The sequence below is a fragment of the Epinephelus fuscoguttatus genome, linkage group LG3 (genome assembly GCF_011397635.1).
Source record: "Epinephelus fuscoguttatus linkage group LG3, E.fuscoguttatus.final_Chr_v1".
Taxonomy (NCBI): Eukaryota; Metazoa; Chordata; class Actinopteri; order Perciformes; family Serranidae; genus Epinephelus; species Epinephelus fuscoguttatus.
Window position 1 is genome coordinate 8,358,963 of NC_064754.1, and position 23,688 is coordinate 8,382,650.

The following is a 23,688-nucleotide window of genomic DNA, read 5'->3' on the forward strand; positions in this document are numbered from 1 at the left end:
GTGCCCTGCTCTGTGCTGAGAAGAAACAGGAAAAGAAGAAAGAGAATGGGTCACTGCATGCAGATTGCACAGGTTGTCAACTCTGCAGAGAGAGTTGGAGGTGAGTTCTATGAATGAAACTCGGTTGCCACTTTGCCGCTAGCCTATTAGCTTTCATTTTACTGTCTGTACAGTCAATGCATGTATTCTGACCCAGATTATTGTACAGTACCTTTCAAAGCTGAATGATCGAAACGGGTTTTCAGGAAATGCTACAGATGACAGCGGAGGACTTTGATTTCTTGCTGGGGCTGGTAGAGCCGTACATCACAAGGAAAGACACCAGATTTAGGCTTGCCATATCCCGTCTGTCCTTGACCCTGGACTATCTGGCTACAGGTGGGTTATTTAAATTGCGTGGAAGTAAAAATAAATGAATTAGATCTGCCTCCAGAGCCTGGGTCCAAACATAATGTGCACTACATGCTCCTGTGGACGCCGCTATTGTTGTTGTTGCTCCTCACATTTATTCCGTCCTCCTGCGTGCTGACGTGGGACGTATCCCGCCTCTCATTGGCTGATACTCTTTGTCAGTCATGTCACACCTCTCCAGTTTTCTAGCATGCCAGATATCCAGTCCCAGTCTCAGACGAGGGGGCGACTGGCTCGGAGGGTTGTTCACACCTGAGGGCAGTCTATCTGCCGACTCACCTCTGACCCAAGGTGGCTCTCAAGATCGTCTGCGACGTCAAAGTCGCGGTGAAAAACGTGTAATGTGAACTAAGCTTAACTTAAAAGTGATTTAATCTTGTGGCTCCTCTAGACTTCCGAAATGCTCTCGGACCAAATGTATCAAACCTCAATGGTGAAATGAATCATTTCATGGGGGATGTTACATTTCAAAAAATGTGTCCACTGATTTACAGAGGTCTCTTTGACAATGTAAGTCTATGGGGAAAAAGTCTGCATCACTGGCATCACGTGACAGATCTGGAAGTTGGAATTCCACATTTAGCCACTATGTAAAATTGACTTCAGAGTCTGGTGCTGTTCCTGGGGGCTTGGTACAGTCTCAAAACTCATACTTGCAAACAAACAAAGTACATTGCAAACTGGATTACAAAACAGAAGGATGTTTTAATGGGAAAATGCTTTAAGTTCAGTATCTTTAAAATATAGAAGATACAGTCTGTAGAGGAAAATAATCAAACAAGGGATTACACAATCTTATTTAAGTAATTCAATTTGCATTTAAGAGCTTTTCTTAATCACTTCTTTCAAAAAATTCATCTTCTGTGAGGCCTACTATCATTCTTACTAACATTTCATCTAACATTTCTACTATTTTGGCATGTCTCTTTTTACTGCATGCATCAGTTCTGTGCTGTATAAATAATGTTGGCTGTTATTAGCTTTATTACTTCATGACTTTGGAATAAACCCTGTCATGTTTTACCACCTAATGTTTGGCTGAGAAGCAATCTCAAATCATCCTCCAACACTTTTTATCCTCATGTGGTTGGTATTTTCATTTGTACCCAGCTTCAGCTTATGAGGATATTGACGTAAAGATGATGAACATCCCCAGTGTCTCAGGGGCTGCTGATGACCTGTTTGATCCAGTCAGTAAGCCTGGTGATGCGAGTGTAGACGCCATAGTAGTCTGGACGCCCGCAGCCTTTGCCCCAGCTCACCACCCCAGCCAGGAACCAGCGTCCCGACGGCTCCTGGCACACCAAGGGACCACCAGAGTCTCCCTGACAGAGACAGGTGATGTTTGAGGGTCAGGGGGTTAGATTTTAATGTCTCTACAGCTCAAAATGACCATAATAATTGACAAGGCTGATGACTAATAACAGTGACTCAACTATGATATCATGGGATGCTGGGATGTCTGGCTTTTAAAATTCATTTAATGGCCTGTACTCTGTTTAGCCCAAATTCTCCACCATGAGATTTTCAGGATGTCAAATCTGTACTACTTTTGTTCCTCCTGGCAGATAAAAATTACATCCAGACAGAAAATAAAAGAGACTAAATAAACCATGAGTGGATGATTCTACCCAAACGAAATAAACTACATGTAGTGCCAACTACAAAGCATTTTATTTATACTTGCAAGAATGTATTTATGTATTTATTTTAGCCACTTGGGGGCAGTGTAACTCTAACTCTAAACAGCAAAGAGGCCTTTTTGAGTGTCAGCAAACAGTGGCAGACACAAAGCAACATTAGCATTCACAGTTGTGTTTCTGTCCACCCAATAAATATAAGTCCAATATTCACTCCACAGCAACTCCTGAGGAAATCTGGTTCTTAACGTGTTAAATGCTCCATCATCTCTACCAGCCAGTCATTCACAGTGGGCCTTTGGTGTTTTTTCACTAAAAAACAGCCTCCTGAATAATAAGATATGAGAGTGGGCAGACTGAACCAAAAAAAGGTGGCTTGTGGGGGGACTGCAGTCTGAAAAATAATGAAAAAGAACATTATATATTCTGCTGTTGTATGTGTGTGTTTTGATTTACCTGACAGGCATCCTTATCGCCACTGCGGTAACCAGCACAAAGCATTCTGGGAGTGACCAGGTGGCCGTAACTGCGGACACAGGCTTCCTCGCTGACAAGGCGAACATCCACCTTCTGAAGCACATTACTGGTTCTGCCTGAGGAGGTGAGAGGTGAAAGGTCAACTGGTGAAGGCCCACAGATTCATCTTCTTCTAATCATTTTCATTTAAACACCAGAGACCATGCATGGAGGATGTTTTTAAGATAAAGTCAAAAATCTGAATCTAACAGAAACTGACATCTTCACTGCTCAGTTTTCATTCACTTGTAGAGCTGCCGATCAAACCACACAGCCCCACGGTGAAAGATGCCACAGTGCAGTCGTATTGATTCCTCAGCTTTAGCAGAAATCATTAAATATATTTATGTTTGACACACTATAACCAGCCTGAAAACTTCCTAATAGGCTGTAGTTGCACTTTTTATGTGCTCGCAGTTACCAACCATCAGTAAAAGAAAGCAGAGTCAAGTCTTCATCCTTGGTGTGAAAAGAAACCACTTCATTGGAAGTATAGTGGTGTAACCACACTATAACATAGACAAATCTCTGAAACTTTTCTACAATATACATCTTGAAATATTTGTGAAACTGTGTGTGCCGGAAGATGGTTTCCAGCACCTTCTCTCTCAAACAGCCTTCATCTCTTCATTGGGTTCATCAGAAACCACAGCCCGCTGACACTTCCACCCACATCACTCTATCTCTTCCTGCCTCTTTAATTAAAATAAGTTAATTTAATGTGTTTTTTTTCTAATTGTTATCATAGTAGCATGCCCACTTTCCAACAAATTACTAAGACTCCCCACATCTTGCCCGCTACTTCAAACTGTCAGTGACGAAATGGGGTTTTTACAGGCTGCGCAAGTCACATAAAATCACTTCCTGTGATTGAACTGCATATACATAAGTCAGTGGAAAAAAACTTAACTGTTCATCCTGTGACAGAGATAAAAACAACTTTATAACAGAACAAATACTGCACTTGGATTGTAGCCTTTATAAAATAAACCTGCAAGTCAAAAGCACCAAATAAAAGTCCATCTTAAAATGGTTCATGTTTATATATGCAGTCATTAAAAGTGTCCCTTTACGAGGCGCAAGGATGTGTTCCTGTAGGTCACGCATACCAAAGCCTGAGGTTAACTGGAGATGAATGAAAAACAAATTCTTCTACCTGTAGTCCTCAGAAACACTTTGTATAGATGGCAGTTTTGCAGCATTACAAGTTCTTGCAAAATAGTGTGTTGAACTCACTCAATTACACTCATCACAAACTGTTCAGTTACTTTACAGCCGTGGGCACTAGCCAAGGTACATTCAAGAGGTCAGACAATAAATCAGCAACGCTCTTTCTTCCCCAGCCTCCTGCATTTCTATTCTCTATCATCCACCAAAGGCCCTCAGATTTTCCCACCTGTCCTGATCCCCTGTCTGATCTAGCCCCTCCCTTTTGCCATGCGGTAACCCCTTTCCTGCCTTTACCATCACCTGACCTTCTCCGCCCACATACTCACCTGCTTCCCATTTCCCTAATCAGCCTGGCTGTATATTTACCAGCCTATTTCCACCCACACTTTGCCAGATAGTCATTGTTGTTCATGCCTTTGCTTTCGGCCATTTCCAGCCTGATTTAGTAAATTACTAGATTGAAACCAGCAAATAAATACAAAGAACTTGGATTCATGAAAAGCTGGTGCAACTCAATCCTGTTCCTCACTTCACTGCCTGTTTACTTTATACCAGACTCCAACAATTATTATAGTTAAACAATCTCGAGGGGTTTTGAGGGGAAAATTACTCTCACAGTTTGTAAACACGCAACCTGTGATGAGGGGTGGCAGACCTTGCTTCATTTTAGGAGTTTACAAGCCAAAAAAAGGGGAAACACTGCTATAGGCCTCTTGGAGAGTTTAAGTGTTTCTGGTTTTATACTGAATCTCCCTGACTATCAACAAACAGCCCAGCCGCAAGAAAAAACAAGTGTTGCCATTGTTTCTGCAAAGCACACATTTGTTACATTTGTACATTTTATGTGCATCATATCAACTTTTCTAAAGGGATGAAGTTCTGATTACTTTTTTATGAGCTGGCTGTCATCAGAAGATGGAGGGGATGGTGGATGAAGTGACATCTTAGCAAGACAGCTGCCAAGCAGCAGACAACTGTTTAAGACCAACACAAAAGAAAATGGGTGTTTTCTTGCAGTATTTCTACTGTTGTGGCACCAAAGCGGATGTTTCATATCAAAATAGTGTGGCTTTTCCACCAAATGCCGGTATTTTCTAATGACAAATCACTGCATTTCCAGCCACCACTGTAACACAAAAACCAGGTCTTTTTAATTGAATGATCATGGCATTTCCAGCCCTGACTTTGGCACCAGAAGAAAGGGTCGTATACCAACACGTCACAGCATTTCCAGCTGTGATTGGGCACTAAATGCAGGTGTTTTGTAGTAACAAATTGCAGCATTTTCAGCCTTGATTGTATCACCAAATGCAGGTGTTTTTCAAGTGAAAGATCATGGCATTTCCAGCCTTGATTGTGGCACCAGAAGAAGGTGTTTCACAGTAACATATCACAGCATTTCCAGCCGTGATTGGGCACCAAATGCAGGTGTTTCGTAGCAACTCACTGCAGCATTTCCAACTACGATGACAGCACCAAAAGCAAGTATTTTGTAGTGGCACATGGGAATTCTAGCCATGATTGTGGCACTAAAACCGGGTGATTTTTAACAAAACATCACAGCATTCCCAGCTACAATTATACTGCCGATAGCAAGTGTTTTGTAGCCACACATTACAGCATTTTCAGCTGCAATTGTGGCACCAAAAGCAGGTGATTTTTAGTGACACATCGCAGCATTTATAGCTGCAATTTTTGCAATTTGGCATTTTAAGCCAAAACATGATCTTTTCCAAACCATAACCAAGTGGTTTTATTCTGGTGATTTGTGTTGAACCGCAGTATTTCCACGACAAAGTTTTCATCTCTCCACATCCCCCCAAACCCCCTGTTCTTCCTCACCTCCCTCTCGAAGAGCCCCCCAGCCAGTGACCCAGCAGAGCAGGCCAGGCTCCAGCTGGTGAGCGGGTGGAGGCAGGCAGGCGGGTCGAGCATGTCCAGCCAGCACCATAGAGGCAGGCCGGTCCAGCTTCAGCAGGGCCAGGTCATAGTCATGGGACTCGTCATCGTAGTACTGGTGAAGGTGGATCTGCTTAACTCGCGCCACTTCTTCTGTAGGGCTGCTGGGGTTGAGCAGGAGTTTACCCAGGTAGACCGTCCACACCGAGGGGGAATAGAGGCTGCACAAATAGGAGGAGGAGAAAAGGAGCTGCTATGTGTTACAGGGCCAATAAGCAATAAGTTTATTTCTTTCCTTTGTGCAAATTAAAATTATAGTTTCAAATATGACTTGAACGTTGCCAACAAATACTTGAGCAACTGTTTCTGTCTCTCTAAACATACTTCTGTTTCCATATGTCCACTGAAACATCAACACTCACTGAATGCTGCACAAGCTTTTAATCACCATATGAGGGACATTAAGGGAGAAGAATAGTTAATCTTCTACAGCATGTTGCAGCTATAGTTTTGGTCGCGGTCCAGCCAGCTGAGTCTGGCTTTGAAAGACTGGAGTGTATATAAATACATAAATATGCTGGCTTTGATTCAGACAGGCTGTTACAGCTAAACCCTGTACAGCAAAGACACAACAGCAGGACTGAACATAAAAGAAGTTTGGAGGGAACTGTAAACAAATCTTATTTAAGAAGTGCTAAGATGCTAAATGTGCTTCATCATCAGTGAATAAACATCTTTAGCTGAAGACAAAAAGCTTGTAGTTTTCTGCTCAAACTGTCTTTGTTTTGAAAGTAGATGCCAACACCTCAATCAACACACCACTTCCTCTCCTCTCTTCCTGCACTTACCGGTCGTCATAGAAACAGTGGGCAGCAGACACCACCCATTGGCTGGAGATTAGTGCACCCCCACAGATGTGGGTACCCCGCACCTGAAGGCTGGCCTGCCAAGGCCACTCCCCCTCCGTTGCATTGGTTCCCCCCACAATGCGGCTGGAGAACTTCCTCAGGCCGCAGTCTGAATACACACACAGGAACATTAAAACACACAGGGACTATGCTGCTTCTAATAAATAGAAGCAGCATAGTTGTATTGAAAAAAAAGATTTAAAAAAAAAAGACCAAAATACTTGAGAGTAAAATTTAGTGTGAGTCGCACTGTGTATATTTTTATTTTCTACGATAAAAGGAAAAAAAGAAAAGAAAAGCAAAGAAACAAAGACTAATCAGATTTAGGTTTCTTTCTTTCTTCTTTTTCATAAAGGAAGTATTTCACTGCTGGAGAGATGGTCTTTTCATAAAATCAGGCTGTCTATTCAGTAAGAAGATGCAAATACTTTTGAAGCTGGTGCTACATCACTGGACAAAAAAGAGAGAGGGGCTGCTTTTGCTCAAGAGGTATAAAAACCACAAGTACAAGAATGCAGTGCACTGCACCAGACCAGTAAAGGCACCCACTGGTGGGTGATGTAATGCAAACTTGGTCATTTTGACACAGGTAACAATATGGCAGCAAGTGATATGAAACAGATAGATACTGCGAGTATTATGAGGATCCTTAAAGATATATTTTACTGCTAAAAAAGATAATCTTTTCATAAAACTAGGCTGTCTGTAGTATTAGTGCCATATGACCAGAGAAAACTCTTGCACAAGCAGTAGAAAACCTACAACTAACAGAATGCACTGCACTACACAAGATCAATAAACGCTCCTGCTGATGGGCGACTGCCCCCCTAGTGCCGCCTCAGCTGAAAACGCAGCACTAAAGTGCCCTCTTGAATGATGAAAACGAGCGGATGTGCCCTTTTGGCTGCCCTCTTGTCCCCATATCATCTAGTAGGTGCCCTTTTTTCCTTTTTGCCCCTGCCCTTCAAACATCCTGAGTACGTCACTGGTAGTAAATGATCTTGAATTACAGTTAAGCGGAACAAGCTAACACATGGTTTTGAAAACGTCTGAGGTGAGAATGTGGCAATGCAGTAACAGAATCTCAATTCATATTTGATCAACACTGCTTAGTTTTACGGTTTGAGCTCAGTATTTTTAGCCTCTGTTGTGACAACACAGGAAACAGTATGGCTCCCACTTCCTGTTCATAAATTCTCAAATTACAGCCAAACAGTGCAGTAAAACATGTTTCTGAGGAAATTTCAGGTGAGAAATGGGCAATAACAGAATTTTTGTTATATTTGATCAGCACTGCCCAGTTTAAATTTTTGATCTGAGATTTGGCCGTGTTCAAGAGAGCTCGATCCGCTACTAGACTCTTTGTTTTCATGGTGGTGGGCATATGAAAATGTGGAAGTACAACACAAAGTTCGAGAAACAGCCCTAGAGCCGGTGAAAATCTGCTGGATGTGGCATGATTCGATCAGGGAGATCTGGGCTCTGGTAAGATGGAGGGAAGTTTACCATAGTTCATTTACACATACTACCTACATTGTACCTACAGGCTGACAGTAAGTCTAAGAAAGTCTTTGGATAACCCGTCCAAGAGAGCCCGAAGACATCACGAAATTTGCCAGAACTGAATTAGTGTGAAATAAAAGTATATAAAAAGTAGGTGTGTTCATCTTCTCACCACAGTGCTTCTCATCCGAGGCGTCGGGGCAGTCGGTGACAAAGTCACACTCTGGGTTCGGCTTCTTCAGACACGTTCCATCAGCGCACACATAGGTCATGTCCGTACATGGCACACCTGGACACAGACACACACACACACACACACACACACACACACACACACACACACACCAACACACAGACTTGTATGTTTCCTGATTTGCTTTACTGCTGTTTAAGTTGCTGAGATCAGAAATCTCTTTGTCCAGGAGGTAAAATGATGCCACAAAAAAGCTTAAAATGAAGGCACGAGATTTTGCAACAGGCTGGCACCTGATATTTTGTGGATGTGAGAGTGTGTACGTGCAGCTTTGAGTGTGTTACCATCAGTACAGTTCATCTCATCTGTTGCTTCAGGGCAGTCTGGGAGCTGGTCACACACCTTGTAGTAGTCCACACACTGACTGTCCTCTGGACACTGGTACTGCGCCACACACACTGAAACACACACATAATGAAATGTATTATCTTGCACGTGTGTCCATATGCTCAATAACATTCAATCATATAAGAAAAAAACAGAGACAGCATTGTGTTTAGTTTCATGTAACAGGAGGCAGCAAGCAGCCTGCTGTGCTTTTCATTAACCAAGGTTTCTACAGCTTAAGGCAAATTAGATTTAATACTTTTTAAGACTTTTTAAATGCCACTCGGGAACAAATTTAACAACAGTTTTACAGCAACTAAAACTGAATAAAAAAAACATGGATGAACTTTTTTTTAACCCAGAGCTAAGGACAATTTTGCCCAGACGTTTATTGCAACATAAAACTTGGCTTTTCTGGGAACTACCTTCCATTTGCTGGCAAGTGTTCTTGGCAATTTGGTGTTTCTCACTCAGCATGTGGCAACAAACAAAGCTTACTTACAAAGCTTTTGCTTTTTAATGTGTTTATATCACATGATAAATGCTTTTACTCACTATTGAGTAGTGACCCAAAAAGCCAAACCAATAATAGCGCTGTGGCTTGACAAGCTGCCAAATCTCACAGGTTTTCCCATTGTTAGATAGGCCTACTGTCCAGGAGCCAAATAGATTCAGAACATTTAGAAAGAACAGGCCCGTCAGATTAGATCACGCTTAGACTTTTAAGCCAGACAGTAACAGATGTTTAAACAATAGCCTCCCTTGCAACTTGAAAAAATAGCAACTTTTTATCTTCCTAAGTGACATATGAGGCAATATAGTGTGGCAGTGGATGTTTGGTTCACCCCTGTTGATCCTGTGTCCTTTTCCTGAAGTGTGCTGCTGGATCCCAGTGGCTGCAATTTAATCATTTTGAAAAAAAACTTTGACTGTCATGAACACCAGATTATTTTTCTTGAGGAAACTCAGATCATTTGACATCAGCAGATCTCTTCTAAATGTTTTTTATAATGGTATTTTAGCAAGTGTCCTTTTTTATGCGGTTGTTTGTTGGGGTGGCAGCCTAACATTGGAGGACAGGAACAGGATCAACAAACTTATTAGAAAGGCGGGATCTGTTATTGGTATGAGCCCTGCTTCTCTGGAGGTCATAACAGAGCAGAGGACTAGGAGGAAGCTTAGAGCTATCTTATCTCAGGATGATCACCCCCTGCATAGCACTTTTGTTAGAAGTGGCAGAAGTAAGCGGTTTCTTTTGCCCAGATGCTCCACAGAAAGATTAAGGAAGTCCTTTGTTCCTGCAGCAACCAGGCTTTTTAATTTGAATTGCTGATGTCATGTCCTGCTGCTATACTAGTCCTTGAACATTGCACTTTAAATTGCAGCTACACTCTCTTGCTGTCATGTCTTGCTGCTAAACTCGCCCTTGAACATTGCACTTTAAATTGCAGTGACACTTTCTTGCTGTTATAACCTGCTGCTATACTCGTCCTTGTACATTGTAATTTTAAATTGCATTTGTACTCTTTTTATTCTTTTTAATCTTTATTTATTTTTTTCTGGTCATTTTGCTATTGTTGTATTGGACCACTGCACTCCTAGGTGACGTTATTGTATATGTATATTTTGTCTATGTCTTATTGTTGTATTGTATGTTGGCCATGGTGGCATTCCAGTTTCCCCTTGGGGATTATTAAAGTTACATTATCTGACAGTAAATCAGTTGGTAACTAAATGCATTGGGCCCCTTTTTGTGTGGTTCACTTTTGAGGCTCTTCCTGTACCATGTGTCAATTTCCTGTTTCTGCACAACAAATGAAGTGTGAATCAATTTAAATAAACCATTTAAAACATAAGTAAATACCACAGTTCCTCTCGTCAAGTCCGTTGGGACAGTCCTTGATTCCATCACAGGCAGGAACACAAAGGCCATTAAAAGTGCACAGAAACTGGCCTGGGCAGGCTAAAAAACATGCACATACACATTACAAAAAATCCATTCATAAACATCAGTGAAACACAGTAGAAATGTTAAGTGGCAGTTCATTTATCATCCACAACTCACGGTCTGATTGGTTGAAGACACTGTAGCGCAGCTGAAGGCCCGGCCCTGTAAGTGACACCTCTGATGTCATGACAACAGTGGTGGACGTGGAGAGCAGGAAGAGGCGTTCATTGTACGGCTGCAGGCTCCTGGTGCCACACAGTCTGAGAAAAGGACAGAGACGCTAAAATCAAATGGAAACTTGAGTTTCCCTGCAGAGACAACCGGAAGGCTCTGGAGGAAGTCCACAGTTTTGACAAGTGTTGTGTAAGTAAGTAAGTAACTGTGGTGTGCCCTTAAAAGAAAGCACTGCACTCCCATTTTGTCTGAGGCACTAATGACCAACCTACACTCTTGTAAGAAAAGCAAAACATATATCAGACTGAAAATAAATAAAAATAAAAAAGGCCTCATCTGAAAAGTCTGTATGAAGCAGAAAGCTAATATGGGACACTGCTGCCCCCTGTTGTGCAATACAGAATAGAATAATATGACCAAAACATCTTTACAGTGTAATTTGGTCCATTTGTGTTTTTTATTTAGCATGAAACCAACTGAGAAGTCTGCACATCATGTGTGTGTCTGTATGGAAACCTTTAACATACACAGATGCTTCCTGTCAGACACCAAACCACACACAGGTGGAAGTTATAAATAGACATTAGCGTCATAAGCTACACAACTTTTTCTGTTCTCTCTGCTCCTAATAGTACCATCCTGTCAGTGTATTCATATGTTGTTGATTTTTTGCTGTTAGTAGGATAAAGAGGAAGTAGGGCTCGACATAAAACAATATTTGCTGAACTTTTTTAGAAGTTGTGGTGTGCAGACTTTTCAGCCGTTCTCTACTGAAGGTCCGGCACATGTGCACCAGACAAATTAAAAAAAAAAAAAGAGTTTTAATAAGTCTTAACACATGGCCATTTTGAGCAAGATGAGGAGTCTGAAATTCAGATGTTTTAATTTTTTTTAGTTAGCGTATATAAAGTGAAGACAAGAATTGGTAAATGCACATTTGTATTGTGGAATAATATCTGCCCCTTGTGGGAAACTCTCACTGCCTGCTATCAATGTAGCTCTCTTATGTCAGTATCAGCAGTGTTGGGAAGGTTACTTTTGAAATCTTAAGTGCTATATCATACGCAACTGGACTTGCTTGAGTTTCTTGAAGATGTTTCACCTCTCATCCAAGAGGCTTCTTCAGTTCTAATTGACTGGTGCAGAGTTGCAGGCCTTTAACTCACAGAGTCGTTGAGGTCACATGTGAGCTCAGAGTTTTCAGAGTTGTTTAGGTCACCTTTGACCTCTCTTGGATGAGAGGTGAAACCTTGTCAAGAAACTCAAGCATGTCCAGTTGCCTACGATATAGCACTTATGATTACCATGACATGGATGACAGAGAATCTTCAGCAGCATCTTACTTTTAAAATGCAGTAGGTTACAGATTACCTGACCCTGTTAAAACTGTAACAAGTCATGTAACTATTTCCATTACTTCAGTAGAGTAATGTGACTTATTACATTTGATTACTTTATGATTACTTAGTAGTAGATAGTAGAGTTGTTAGAAACTGGGCAAAAAACGTTGCCCCTAGCACACACTGGACGTGTTGCGCTGTAGCTCATCAACCTTTGCATTAGCTTAAAGCCCCTACAAGGAACTTTCATTTTGAGTTGATTTTGGCGACCCTGTGGACAAAAGCGGCAGTGTTTTGCTGGAATGAAGCCTACATTTCCCATGAGCTCTAGCGCGTATTGTCGTAAAGACGCTTACCTGGCTTACGCATGTGTTTGTTTTGGGGATGAATGAAACAACAAGACGGGAAAACTTTGCCCCCGCTCCTATTGGGGATCCCAGCTCACCTCTGCCATGCCCCAGCTCCACCTCTCCGGCGTAAGCACCACCGCCACCGGGGTAAACGCAGTGGTCGCGCAACGGTCGGCTGGTAAGGCTGAAGGCCTGTTTGGCGAGCACTTCCACGGCTTTGTGGACTGAGTACGGAGCGGTGCCTCACCTCTTTATTTCTCTGCACTCGCTGGACCCTGTCGACGCCTGGCTGGTACCTGTCGTCGGCTCGGATGAGGTGTTCCAGCCCCGCGGCCCCTGCTCTCCTCATCCCCACTGGCGCGGGGTGAATCTGCGCAACCTGCGGCCTCTGTGTGTGGCTCCCCAGACAGCTAACGCCGTGGACCCGCCGGCTCCTGCCAGGATTGGGCTGACAAATGTTAGATCGCTAGTGAACAAAATGTTTATCCTGAAGGATTTCCTGACTTCCCGAGGATTGGATTTTCTCTGTGTGACTGAGACGTGGCTGACTGTTGGTGAGTCCAGTGCTTTCACAGAACTTTTACCTGATGATTGCTGCTATTTTAACTCCCCGTGGACGTTGGGTTGAGGAGGAGGAATAGCGACTATTTATAAGAGTCGCTATAAATGTAAGCAGCTAGGTAAGATGACGTGTGCCGTCTGAGTGCCGTAAATCGTTTCGTCCTGGAAGCGACCTGGGGCGGACCTGGAGACAGTTTCCTAAAGGTGTGGATATACACTATATAGAAATAGCTTATCTTCACACCAATGGTCTCATTTGCTGTTGTAGGTCACGCACAGACATCAGCAGAAACGAGAGACTTTTGCATATCCAGTTAAAAGTTCCTTGTAGCGGCTTTAAAATCATGTGTGGACAGCCCCTACTTAAACTTGATTTCTCACCTGAAGAGCCGATCTCCAGAGCTATGGCTCACCAGGCAGCATCTTTTTGGCCATCATCTTTATGACAGAATTGTGGGTCTTTAAACTCGGGATATCTCTGGACTTCAACAACAAGTCTCTCCTCATCCATTCTTTGTCACACACGAGACAAAGCAACAGCTACAGTGGCTACAGAGTCAAGGTGCCATTGGAGCAGAGAAAAAGAGCTGCTATGGGAGCTTGTATGTACAAGCAGAGAGCGAATGGGGGAAAAATGCATTTAATTCCAGGGGCAGCGAGGCTAGAAATAGGACAACAACATAAAGTGCCACAGGACAACACATCTAGCCGCCGCTGGTGTGGGGTTGTACACCGAAAATAATAGGTTTGTCCCACTCACTTTGCTGTTGTCCAGAAAAATGCCAAAAGGTGGCATTCCTGTACAGCAAAAAGATGCAAAGCAACAGAATGATTGTTATATTCTACATATAATCTTTGTACCGAAAATTATATATGTGGATGAAGCCCCTTTTAATCACCAATATTTTGATTAGTAAATGTAATTTCATTACATTTTTTTTCTCAGTAATCGTACAGTTGCATTTTTTTGCTCCCCAACACTGAGCATCAGTGAAGTTTGGACCATTCCTCATAAAATTTAGTTGGGCTCTGCAGTCTCAGATCCATTCTCACTGCAGCTCAAAGTCACCATCAAGGCAGAGTCACCCTCAGTCCTCACAGACTACCTCGACTCTTTGAGGCACGGCCTACCTGCGGTGCTGGATGATCCACTGCCCCTGGGTGCAGGCCTGGTTGTAGCTGGCTCTGCTCAACTCATAGCCGTCAAATTCCAAAGACAAGCCCATCCCTACACTGGGCAACTGAAATCATACAAGACACAAATACAATACAGTGCAGACACAGACTGTAAATGGTAATTTAATTAATGAATCAATCATTCAGTTGAACAAGAAGTGGGAAAGTGTCTTACTGTAAAGCTCCAGGTACAGTTGGTGTCAGGGGGGTAGTAGCTGGGGAAGAAGGGTGTCCTCAGTGTCCCCTGGACATCTGATACTGCCTTCAGCTCTATATTGGAGTTACATGCTGAGAAAGAAAATGACAGACAGAGAGAAAGAGTGAGAAGTACTTCAGTCTGCAACAAAAATCTATTTTACTTTGTGGCATCAATTTATTTCAGCTTCAATACATAACATAAAAACTCCTTAGCTCTCTCCCCACAGAATGTAACATTTGCAGACTGGTAAAATAGGGCCTGTGCCTTCAGAGGGTCGTACCCTGGCGGTCCCAGGCCTGTGCAGACAGAGAGAAGGGGTCCTTGTAGTTGTACAGACCCTGTTTCCAAACCACCGTCATCCACTCGCCGGAAGACAGGACACGCACCACACGCTCATGTCTGCTGCAGCCATACACACTGGGAGGACAGAGGGAGAGATGAAGGGAGGGAGACGGTGGGGTAGATAGTTAGTGCAATTCCACTTAAGGAAAACATTCACGAGTTTAAGTATCAAGCACAAATTTGCAATGGCTGTGACCAGGTAAAGTAAGTAATGCACCAGAATTCATATTAAACTCACACAATTGGGATGGCTGCAATCACGTGACCAATGCACTGACAGAAGGAGAACAAAAAGTCCGCATAAGGGGGTAAGTGTATAGGTCAACAAACACAGGACTTTGGGTCCGTCCCCATACTCACACTTCCCCTCAAAATTGACCGTGTTACTGTGAAGGGCTAAGGTGTCCAAACTTTAGGGAAGTGCTTTTTAGCCCTTAAAATCTCCACTTAATTTGAAGGGCTGTGCGATGCACACTTACGAACCCATCTCAACTGAGGGGAAGATTGAATTTCCCAGGATGCATTGCGAAACAGCCAGGCGAGTTTTCCAGGAAGATGGCAGCCTCCATCCTCCGCACAATTTAAGTACTATTTTCACAAACAACCATGCAAAAATTCCAAAATATGTCGGAATGTGTTATGTTTCTGCATGTGCATTGTTATCTGTAAGCGTTGAGTTAGAATATGAATTCTTGAAAATCGTTAATTCACGAGACGTAGGTGAACACGTCTACATGCTAAGTTGCATGAAGTGGCGTCCCAATTCGTAGGTAAAATTCCCTACTCCTCAACACTACCCCTTCGTCATTGAGGGGAATCTATCTGGCGAGTGCACTTGAAACCAAGGGGTAAGGTTAAGGGAAGAGAATTGGGATTGGCCCTTTCACTGGTGTTTGTGTCCCATTTGAAACCAAGTGAACTTTAAGTTATTCTAAAGTAAGTCATTGCTATGTTTCTTTTAACTGTAAAGTAACTTTCCTAAACCTAATCTACAAAACTTGCCGAAACTTAACCTACGTAACTTAATGTTAAGTGTGTAACTTTACATTAAGTACATAATGTGATGACGTAATTTGTGGGGTGCTGATTTGTTAGATATCATACAAACCATCAGGATATGTTGAAACATTACCCTTATCCTACCTCTAGCCCTCATCGACTAGCTCGCTAAATGCTAACTTAACATTTTCATCAGGGCTGCTTCCAGACCATGGATGAACAGAGCTGTGGTCATGTAGCTGGTGGGGGGATCAAGAAGCTATTCCAGCTGCAGCTATACCTACCCAAAAGGTTGTGGACATTTTTGTGGGCCGACTAACCAACAAACAGAGCGAGCTATAGAACTGTTGGTCACAGCTAATAAAAAGGATTAACATGATGCACAGTGGCGACAGGGGTGAGAAAATACGTGTTTCATAAATCTGTCTAACTTTGTGAATGAAACTTACGATGTGATGAGGTGACTGTCGGAGGGTGTGAGGGAGTTGTACACCACCAGCCTGTCCCGGCACTCTGGCAGCAGCCACTCCATGTGGAGCTCCAGCTGGGAGCCAGGGGCGGCCTGGAGGTGCCACAGGCAAGAGGAGCGCTGTGTGTCGGGGCCACGGAGAGGCAAAAGGCTGCTGGACACCACCTTCTGGTAGCGGTAACAGTCTTGTGGAAAAGATGAGAGCTAAGCTGGTCTTATGCTGGATTTATGTTGAAGTAAATGTATTCAAATTTTGCCTTGATTTTATTTTTGGAGCTGCTTAATAGAATAAAACACAAAATTAACACCAACATCAACAACTCCTCCCTTAAACAGTGATTGTGCGATCATAACATATCATTTCATCTGAAACAAATTATTGCAGATCAGCTGCAGATTTCTCTACATGCTGAAGCATCGTACATGTGGCTATAGCAAAAGAAATATTCCATATACAAAGAGTTTGGAGGGTGGTGCACATTGTGCTGCATGCTAATTACAGTTTAATCAAAGTGAATGCATTGATAATTAAAATGTAGATCATGAATAAGCAAAAGAAAATAAAGTGCGATACCAAATGAGGCTTTCAAAAGTTCTATAACTTTGGTGTCAGTCTCTGTAGGGAGCAGAACACAAAGACGGGAGAGAAATTAAAGCAACAAAAAACACTTCACATCCCTGTCTCTCACTTTTTCACCCTTCCTCACACACAGTCAATTTCTGCCTTACACATATACACTCTGTCCCTCTCTTGCTCTTACCACTGACAGACAGCGAGGGGAGGTGGAGGAGGTATCCATTGATGCTGGCCGTCTCCTCCTCCCCTGACCCTTTGTACCTCCTCAGGCCCTCCTCCAGGCTTGTGGTAATCTTCTCCAGTGTGACTCTCCCAACATGGCTTCCTGGTATAGACATCACTATCCAGAAGTGAGCTACAACGCTCCCCTCACTGCAGAAACAAAGTCCAGACCAAAATGCACACAGCAGTTTAGGATAAAAAATGATAATGCACATCATTATTGAATGGACAGATCACCCTGAAATCAAAATTACATATAGTTCCTCTCACCTGTACTGACATTAAAGGGAAATTTGGGTTTATTTCAACCTGTCTCCTATTCTCCTAAATTTGTTTCAAGTGACTAGTGACATAAAAATAATAGTTAGCATGTTAGCCGTTAGCCTAGATACAGCTGGGGTGCATAGTAGCATCAGACCTGTTAAAACGTAAGTGAACGGGCAACCTTCAAGTGCAAAGTTAGTCCACTAAACAAGCTTTTTTTCCACAAAGACCGCCTCATATCGTTAGGATAAATGTCAGAGAACATATAGAAAACGACATGTAAACGTGTTGTCTTACCTTACCGGTGTGCTGCCATGTTTGTTTACCATTTAGCTCTGCTTTCCAAATATATCTTGCGAGCTCTAGATAAAGCCCAGCTGGATACTACTCCAGGTGGAGGTGTCTGGTCCTCGGTCACATCCAGACCTTGAAAATAAGGCTGCAACCGGTCCCATTCCTTGCAACAGAGGCATTCCTCTTCTGTGGGCACTGGGGCACAGCATTCACAGGTACACCACCAATCTCCAGAGCTACGCAGCCTTGCAGCAGCCATTCCTCATCTCTCGTCCTCTACCTGTTGCTCCTCTCTCTCTCTCTCTCCTCCTCCGTTCTTCAATTTCACGAAGCTCTTCGTCAGTGTATTCTGGCTCAAATAAATAAGGGCGGCCATCAAACTCTGCAAAATCAAATTCCTCCTCCACAAATCTGGCAAAAAGTCAGCCATTATTCTACAAATCTTTCATAAAATAAATGAATGAACTTTTCAGGCTACTGTCCGGTTCTGCCTTACAGCTGTTGCTGCTTGTTCTCGCAAGATTTCAGGCATGGTATGAGATCGCTGCTTGTTCTCGTGATATTTTGGCCATGCTTTGGAAAGCAGAGCTAAATGGTAAACAAACATGGCAGCACACTGGTAAGGTAAGACAACACGTTTACATGACGTTTTCTATATGTTCTCTGACATTTATCTTAACATGCTAACTATTATTTTTATGTCACTAGTCAGTTGAAACAAATTTAGGACAATAGGACACAGGTTCCCCTTTAATCGATCTAGATTGTTTTGGTGTGAGTTATCGAATGTTGGAGATATCGAGAGATGTCTTTTTCCAGAATTCATGGCCTGGTCACTCAAGATAATCCACACACATTGTTGTGGACAGTCTCATGTAGGAACTATTTTCTCTCTACCGAACTACCTGCTAACATTTATCACCACATAGAAGGAAACATGCATCTACTACTAGTTCACCGCACTACTGAGCTAGCTAATGTCTCAGCTCATGGGCAGATGCACAAGTAGATGGGCAATCAACAAAGCATATAGCCTGATCAACTGAATAAATAAACTTTATATTAATCAGCATCAGCGTGTGGTAACAAAGTGAGCAGTATTTACTGTATGCAAGTTCCGTCACTCCAATCTTGCTAGCATTCTCCACGGGTATTATTACTGCACTGTATATGAAAAAGTTTGATCCACATACCCAAAGGCGAACACAGTGGTGTAGTTGAAGTATCGAGACAGACTCGAGCACTTGATTATCTTCCCTACCTGAAAGACAGAGAAAGACAATATGACCTGTTCACATGAGTCTCATTATGTTATTTCTAACCAAAGTGTTGCTGCTTTTCTTTTAAGCCAGGTAGTTTAACTGCACAGTAAAAAGCACTCAGGAAGGTAGAAAACTAGCAGCAGTCCTGGTCCCTGAAGACATTCAACTGTTGTTCTTGTTAGTGTTAGTATCAGAGGAATTCATGGTCCCTGCTCACCATGTTCTTTACTCCCTTGGCCTCTTTCTTGAAAGCAGGGCTGTTGTGAGAGGACAGATCAGCAGAGAAGTTCCTGTTGAGGATGGACAGGTAGGCTGTGTACTGCTGCTGGACACGAGGCTCCAACACCCAAACCCTGTAGTCTGTTACAGAGGATGGTGTGAAGATCAACAGCATGAATAAACAAGAGTCTATAGCTATACAAGCAGCTCTTTGAGACAGCATTATGGGCCACATCCACAGAACTACGCTTTTATTTTGAAAGAATGGTTTAAAATGAAAACAGTCTCAGAACAGTTTCAGAAATAATCTCCATGAATACTTACTGGCCTGTTTACATGCCTACTGAATGGCTGGTTGTTTAGTTACTATGGAAATATCCTTAGTTACTATGGAAATAGCTTCAAGTAAGACTAGGGATTTCCTTGTTTAGGCCAACAAAGATGTGGAACTTTACTGAAGGTAGCAAATGAGTAGCCTATACGGCGGTCAAGGCAGTGGAAACAGATTGGGAGTCACTGCAAAGCAAACAAGGCAACATATTAGGGTGGCGCCAGGATGAAAATGGGAAAGAAGTGGCATTACCCATACAAGAAGGATAAAATCACAAAAGGTATGTAGAAATCAAAATAGTGTTTTGGACTTGAAACATCGTGACTGATAAGACCCAATGGGAAGCGAAGGTGGGTGTCTGCGTAACTGTGTTCAAAAGTTTCCGTTCACACCCATCCAAACTCAATGCAATCCCTGATTCTTCAAAATAAAATGGGGTCAGCAGTGTTTTCAGAGGCTTTATAGGTTGTAGAGGTTCCAAAACGTCAGAGTAGTGTGGACACTGGGTGGAAACATAGCGAAAGTTATGCATTTTAAAACAGAAATCTACGAGCGCCTCAGGCTCAGCAGTGCTTTGAGATAAATGCTAGGCTAGATGCTAATGTCAGCATGCTAACGTGATGACATTGCTAACATGCTGATTCTTAACAGGCATGATGTTTATTATGCTACTATTTGCTTATTAGCTGTAAATACAAAATACAGCTGAAGCTGATGGGAATGTCATTAGTTTTAAATGAAAAATTGATGAGTCACCAATGTTACCAATAGTTGTGTAGTTGTTGAGATGTTAACAAACCACAAATGTCAGCCTCATGGTAGTACTATAGGAACAGTCATCGCCAGGGAGCCATGAATATCTGTACAAATGTCACTGTCAATCCATCAATCCATCAGGTATTAAAGGCATTATCATTAATCCTCCTAGAGAATCTGTGCCAAATGTCGTGCAAATCCAACCAATACATGTCAAAATATTTAATTAAAAGCCAAAAATGTAATTTGGTAATGGGGCTAGAGGAAAGGTCAGGGCATCACTAAACTCAGTGGGATTCATCCTCTGGGGAACATGAATATCTGTGCAAATTTCATGTCAATTCACAGTCGTTGAGAAGTTTCAGTCTGGACCAAAGTCAGGGACAGATTGACTTACAGACCAGGACTGCCATCCATAAATAAAAGAAAGAGAGAAAAACCCTTACCCAGGAAGTACCAGGCCAGTGTTGCTCCTGTAGCTGCGAGGATGAGGACGAGGAAGGCCAGGAGACATTTGCAGAACCGAGTCCTTCTGGTGGGCGGAGCCACAGCTTGGCCCCCATCTTCTACCTGGAAGAAAACACAAAACTTTTGGTTTAAAATTTAAAATCTGCCATGTTAAATCAAGTCAGGGGTGTCTCTTCATGCAGTGTCTGAGCTTGTCTTTCCTGGTGAAACCTATCCTTAGACAATGGTATGATCTAAACAGCCAGCATAAGTTTAGTTTTTATAACTCTCCTTACCCATAACTTATTATGCCCCATAGTATTTAAACATAACCCCTGAACTGTTGCTTCTGAAATGAATCAGGAGTTAAATATCAAATCATTTATATTACCAAAAATCCCAGCATGTAGATATTAAAATATAAATCTAGTTTTGTTAAGAAAGTACAGCTAAAATAGTGTTTTATGATGATGATGGTGACTTTTCCCACCTCCATTACATGCCTCAGCCACTGATGAGGTCAAAGTCAAAAATAAATGCATGCTGAGTTTAAAGGTCTAATACAAACACTTTTTCTACTTTTAGTGTCCCAACATGACCTGAATGTGGCATGATAATGACTATAGATATTAATCACTGGCACAATAACATATATTGGATATTTGCAAATTCACTTTAACTTTACTTTTATTTGTGCCTCCAAAGCAAATCATCAAAGTTTGGGGACTTATATATTTATTTACTGTTACCCAACATCATCGTGAATTCAAAACAATGTGACTGAAACACAATACAATACATTACAATATAGATATGCATCATATTTATTATTATACTATTATAATTATATTCATTATTATACATATACATGGCTACTGTGGTGTCATACATTGGTTTGTAGACTCCCGTTCTGAAGCCTCTAGGTCGGCATTACAGCTGTCACCATCTTAGTTTTATGGAGCCAGAAGTGAGCATATTATGACGAGAGGCTGGATCTGTGGAAGAGCAAGGGGTCAATCTGATTGAGAAGGCGAGGACACTATTGGCGGAGCCTTGCTTCCAGTTTTTCCCAGAGGCCACTCAAGACATTACAACGAAAAAACACCCCGAGGCCAAAAGGCATTTTCCTCCATTATTAAAGAGATGTCTTAAAAACTGATGACAGGACACCTGGAACTGCAAACAAGTTAAATTATGACTGAGTTTTTGATCCATGGTGGTTTTATATTTGTAAAACTTTCCTTAAACCGAAAAATTTTAAAATTAATGACGCCACAACAATGTAAACTCTATGAGTAGAGTGGCAACACGTGGAAGGGCGTGCGAGAAACACAACTGTGCATATTCAGTGGGCCGCAATGGAAGTAAACCAGGAGGCTAGAAACCTTTACTGGTGAATGCACCAGGCAAGCATCTCTCATTGGACTGAATAGGCACCATCTTGAGGTCTGGTGTCTAGTTATAATTATGCATCTATGCTTCTTCCCTGTCAAAATCTGGCAGCCACATTACCCACAATGCAATCTGACCTACAGAGGTCTGTATAGGGTTCTGGTAAGCCCATCTCTCTACCTCCACACTCATAGGTTTTAGTCTTCAGCTCCAACAAGTGCAAAAAAGGCTGGTACTGTGTACCTTGATTTGTTATAATAGTGGAGTTCCCCTTTAAGGTTATTTTTGCGTGGTGTACGGAAAAAGGTGTAGCTCATCCACTGAGGAACACATGACAGGAAGAGGTTTTAAGTGCAGGAAACTGACAAACAGACATTTGTCAGTTACACCCATGAGCCTTGAGCTAGATTATTTTTAATAGACATAGTACCTTACCATATTTTTTGGTCATATGATTTATTACTGCATCTGTATTAACTGGCTGTTAAGCTGCATGAATGCAACAACATCCAAAACCAAAACAAGTGCCTCCATTTTGAAAATAGCCTACACAAAATTCTGTTAAATACTATACTCTAACAACTCCACAGGTCTGATAGATGTTATCTGAACATATTGACTGAGCTCACTATATACGTAACTGTTATTAGCAATACTGACCTCGCTGTTCAGAGAAGCAGGTGTGACCCCCTGTTCACATGAAATTGACTTCTTAGAGCCTTGCCCGAGTGCCATTGCATCACTCCGCGTCCTTTGTTCCTTGAGAAATCATCTCACGGTCCATTGGGGCTTATCGATGAATTTCCAATTTAAGAGCTTTTATTTAGCATCTCTGGTAAGCACATAACCAGACATGTTGCTCCGACAGACAGCCAATGGCTCCCTCTCTGTTTGTAAGTCCAAAGGTTAAAAAAAAAAAAAAAAAAAGTCAATCAATATTTCCCAAAGCTCATTTGGATCTGTCCATGGCTTAGGCTGAGTTATTTGTATGCTATACCTGACAGTGGGATGAAAATAGAGTACATCCACAAAATCATACCTAAATCATAACTACATGTCGTAGAGCACTGTGTCATCTAAAAGGAGCAGCAGCAAGTCAGGTAAGCACAGGTACACTGACGTCACTAATCATCACCTAGCAACAGTGATGCTCCCAGTCAACTCCCCTGCACAAGTTAATCAGATGGGAATGAAGCAGGGTCAGGCTATTTACGTACTCAAATCGTTTCCCAGAGTTCATTTCACTTGCCATGCAAACAAGGAATCCCAATAGGAGAGAGAAAGCCTGAGGCTTAGGCAGAGATCTGTGTATTAAAGACGCAGTGTGTTTGATTTTGGAGAGAAATACTGGAAAAAATGGAAGATAAAGAAGTATGTTTAATTTACTGTATAATCACCTGAAAATAAGTATTGTTGTGTTTTTGTTACCCTTGAATGAACCCTTTAAATTTACATAGGGCGCAGGTCCTTATCTGGTTCAGCAGTATCCCAGAACCAACAAACCAGACACAAGCTTTAGATAGGGCCAATGGCATTTTCGCATTGCCCACCCTAGTTGGCAGCCTCTCTGACAACATTTCTTTAAAGTGAAACTGCTTTTTTTACCCAGTGTTTTTACTGGCTTTACTCTGCAGATAATTTGCCTCCTACTAAAAACCAAATCTAAACAGGATTCTAAATAGGAGACATTTCAGCTGGCTGCAATTTGCAGTCCTCACTGATATGCCACTAAATCCCTC

The 23,688-nt window shown here is 42.1% G+C and overlaps 1 protein-coding gene across 1 annotated transcript; it reads right to left on the reverse strand.

The window, feature by feature from the left end:
• Window positions 1-1,119: 1,119 nt before the first annotated feature.
• On the reverse strand, window positions 1,120-23,015 carry LOC125886411 (transmembrane protease serine 6). Its single transcript, XM_049572601.1, has 18 exons — window positions 22,610-23,015; window positions 20,557-20,680; window positions 19,022-19,164; window positions 18,736-18,803; window positions 16,947-17,134; window positions 16,760-16,801; window positions 16,166-16,370; window positions 14,656-14,792; window positions 14,352-14,464; window positions 14,132-14,241; window positions 10,693-10,835; window positions 10,492-10,590; window positions 8,585-8,698; window positions 8,220-8,336; window positions 6,485-6,653; window positions 5,580-5,857; window positions 2,508-2,644; window positions 1,120-1,736 (listed from the first exon to the last, which is right to left on the reverse strand). Exons 1-18 carry the CDS (start codon window positions 22,682-22,684, stop codon window positions 1,572-1,574), a joined length of 2,427 nt encoding a protein of 808 aa, XP_049428558.1. The 5' UTR covers window positions 22,685-23,015; the 3' UTR covers window positions 1,120-1,571.
• Window positions 23,016-23,688: the final 673 nt, after the last annotated feature.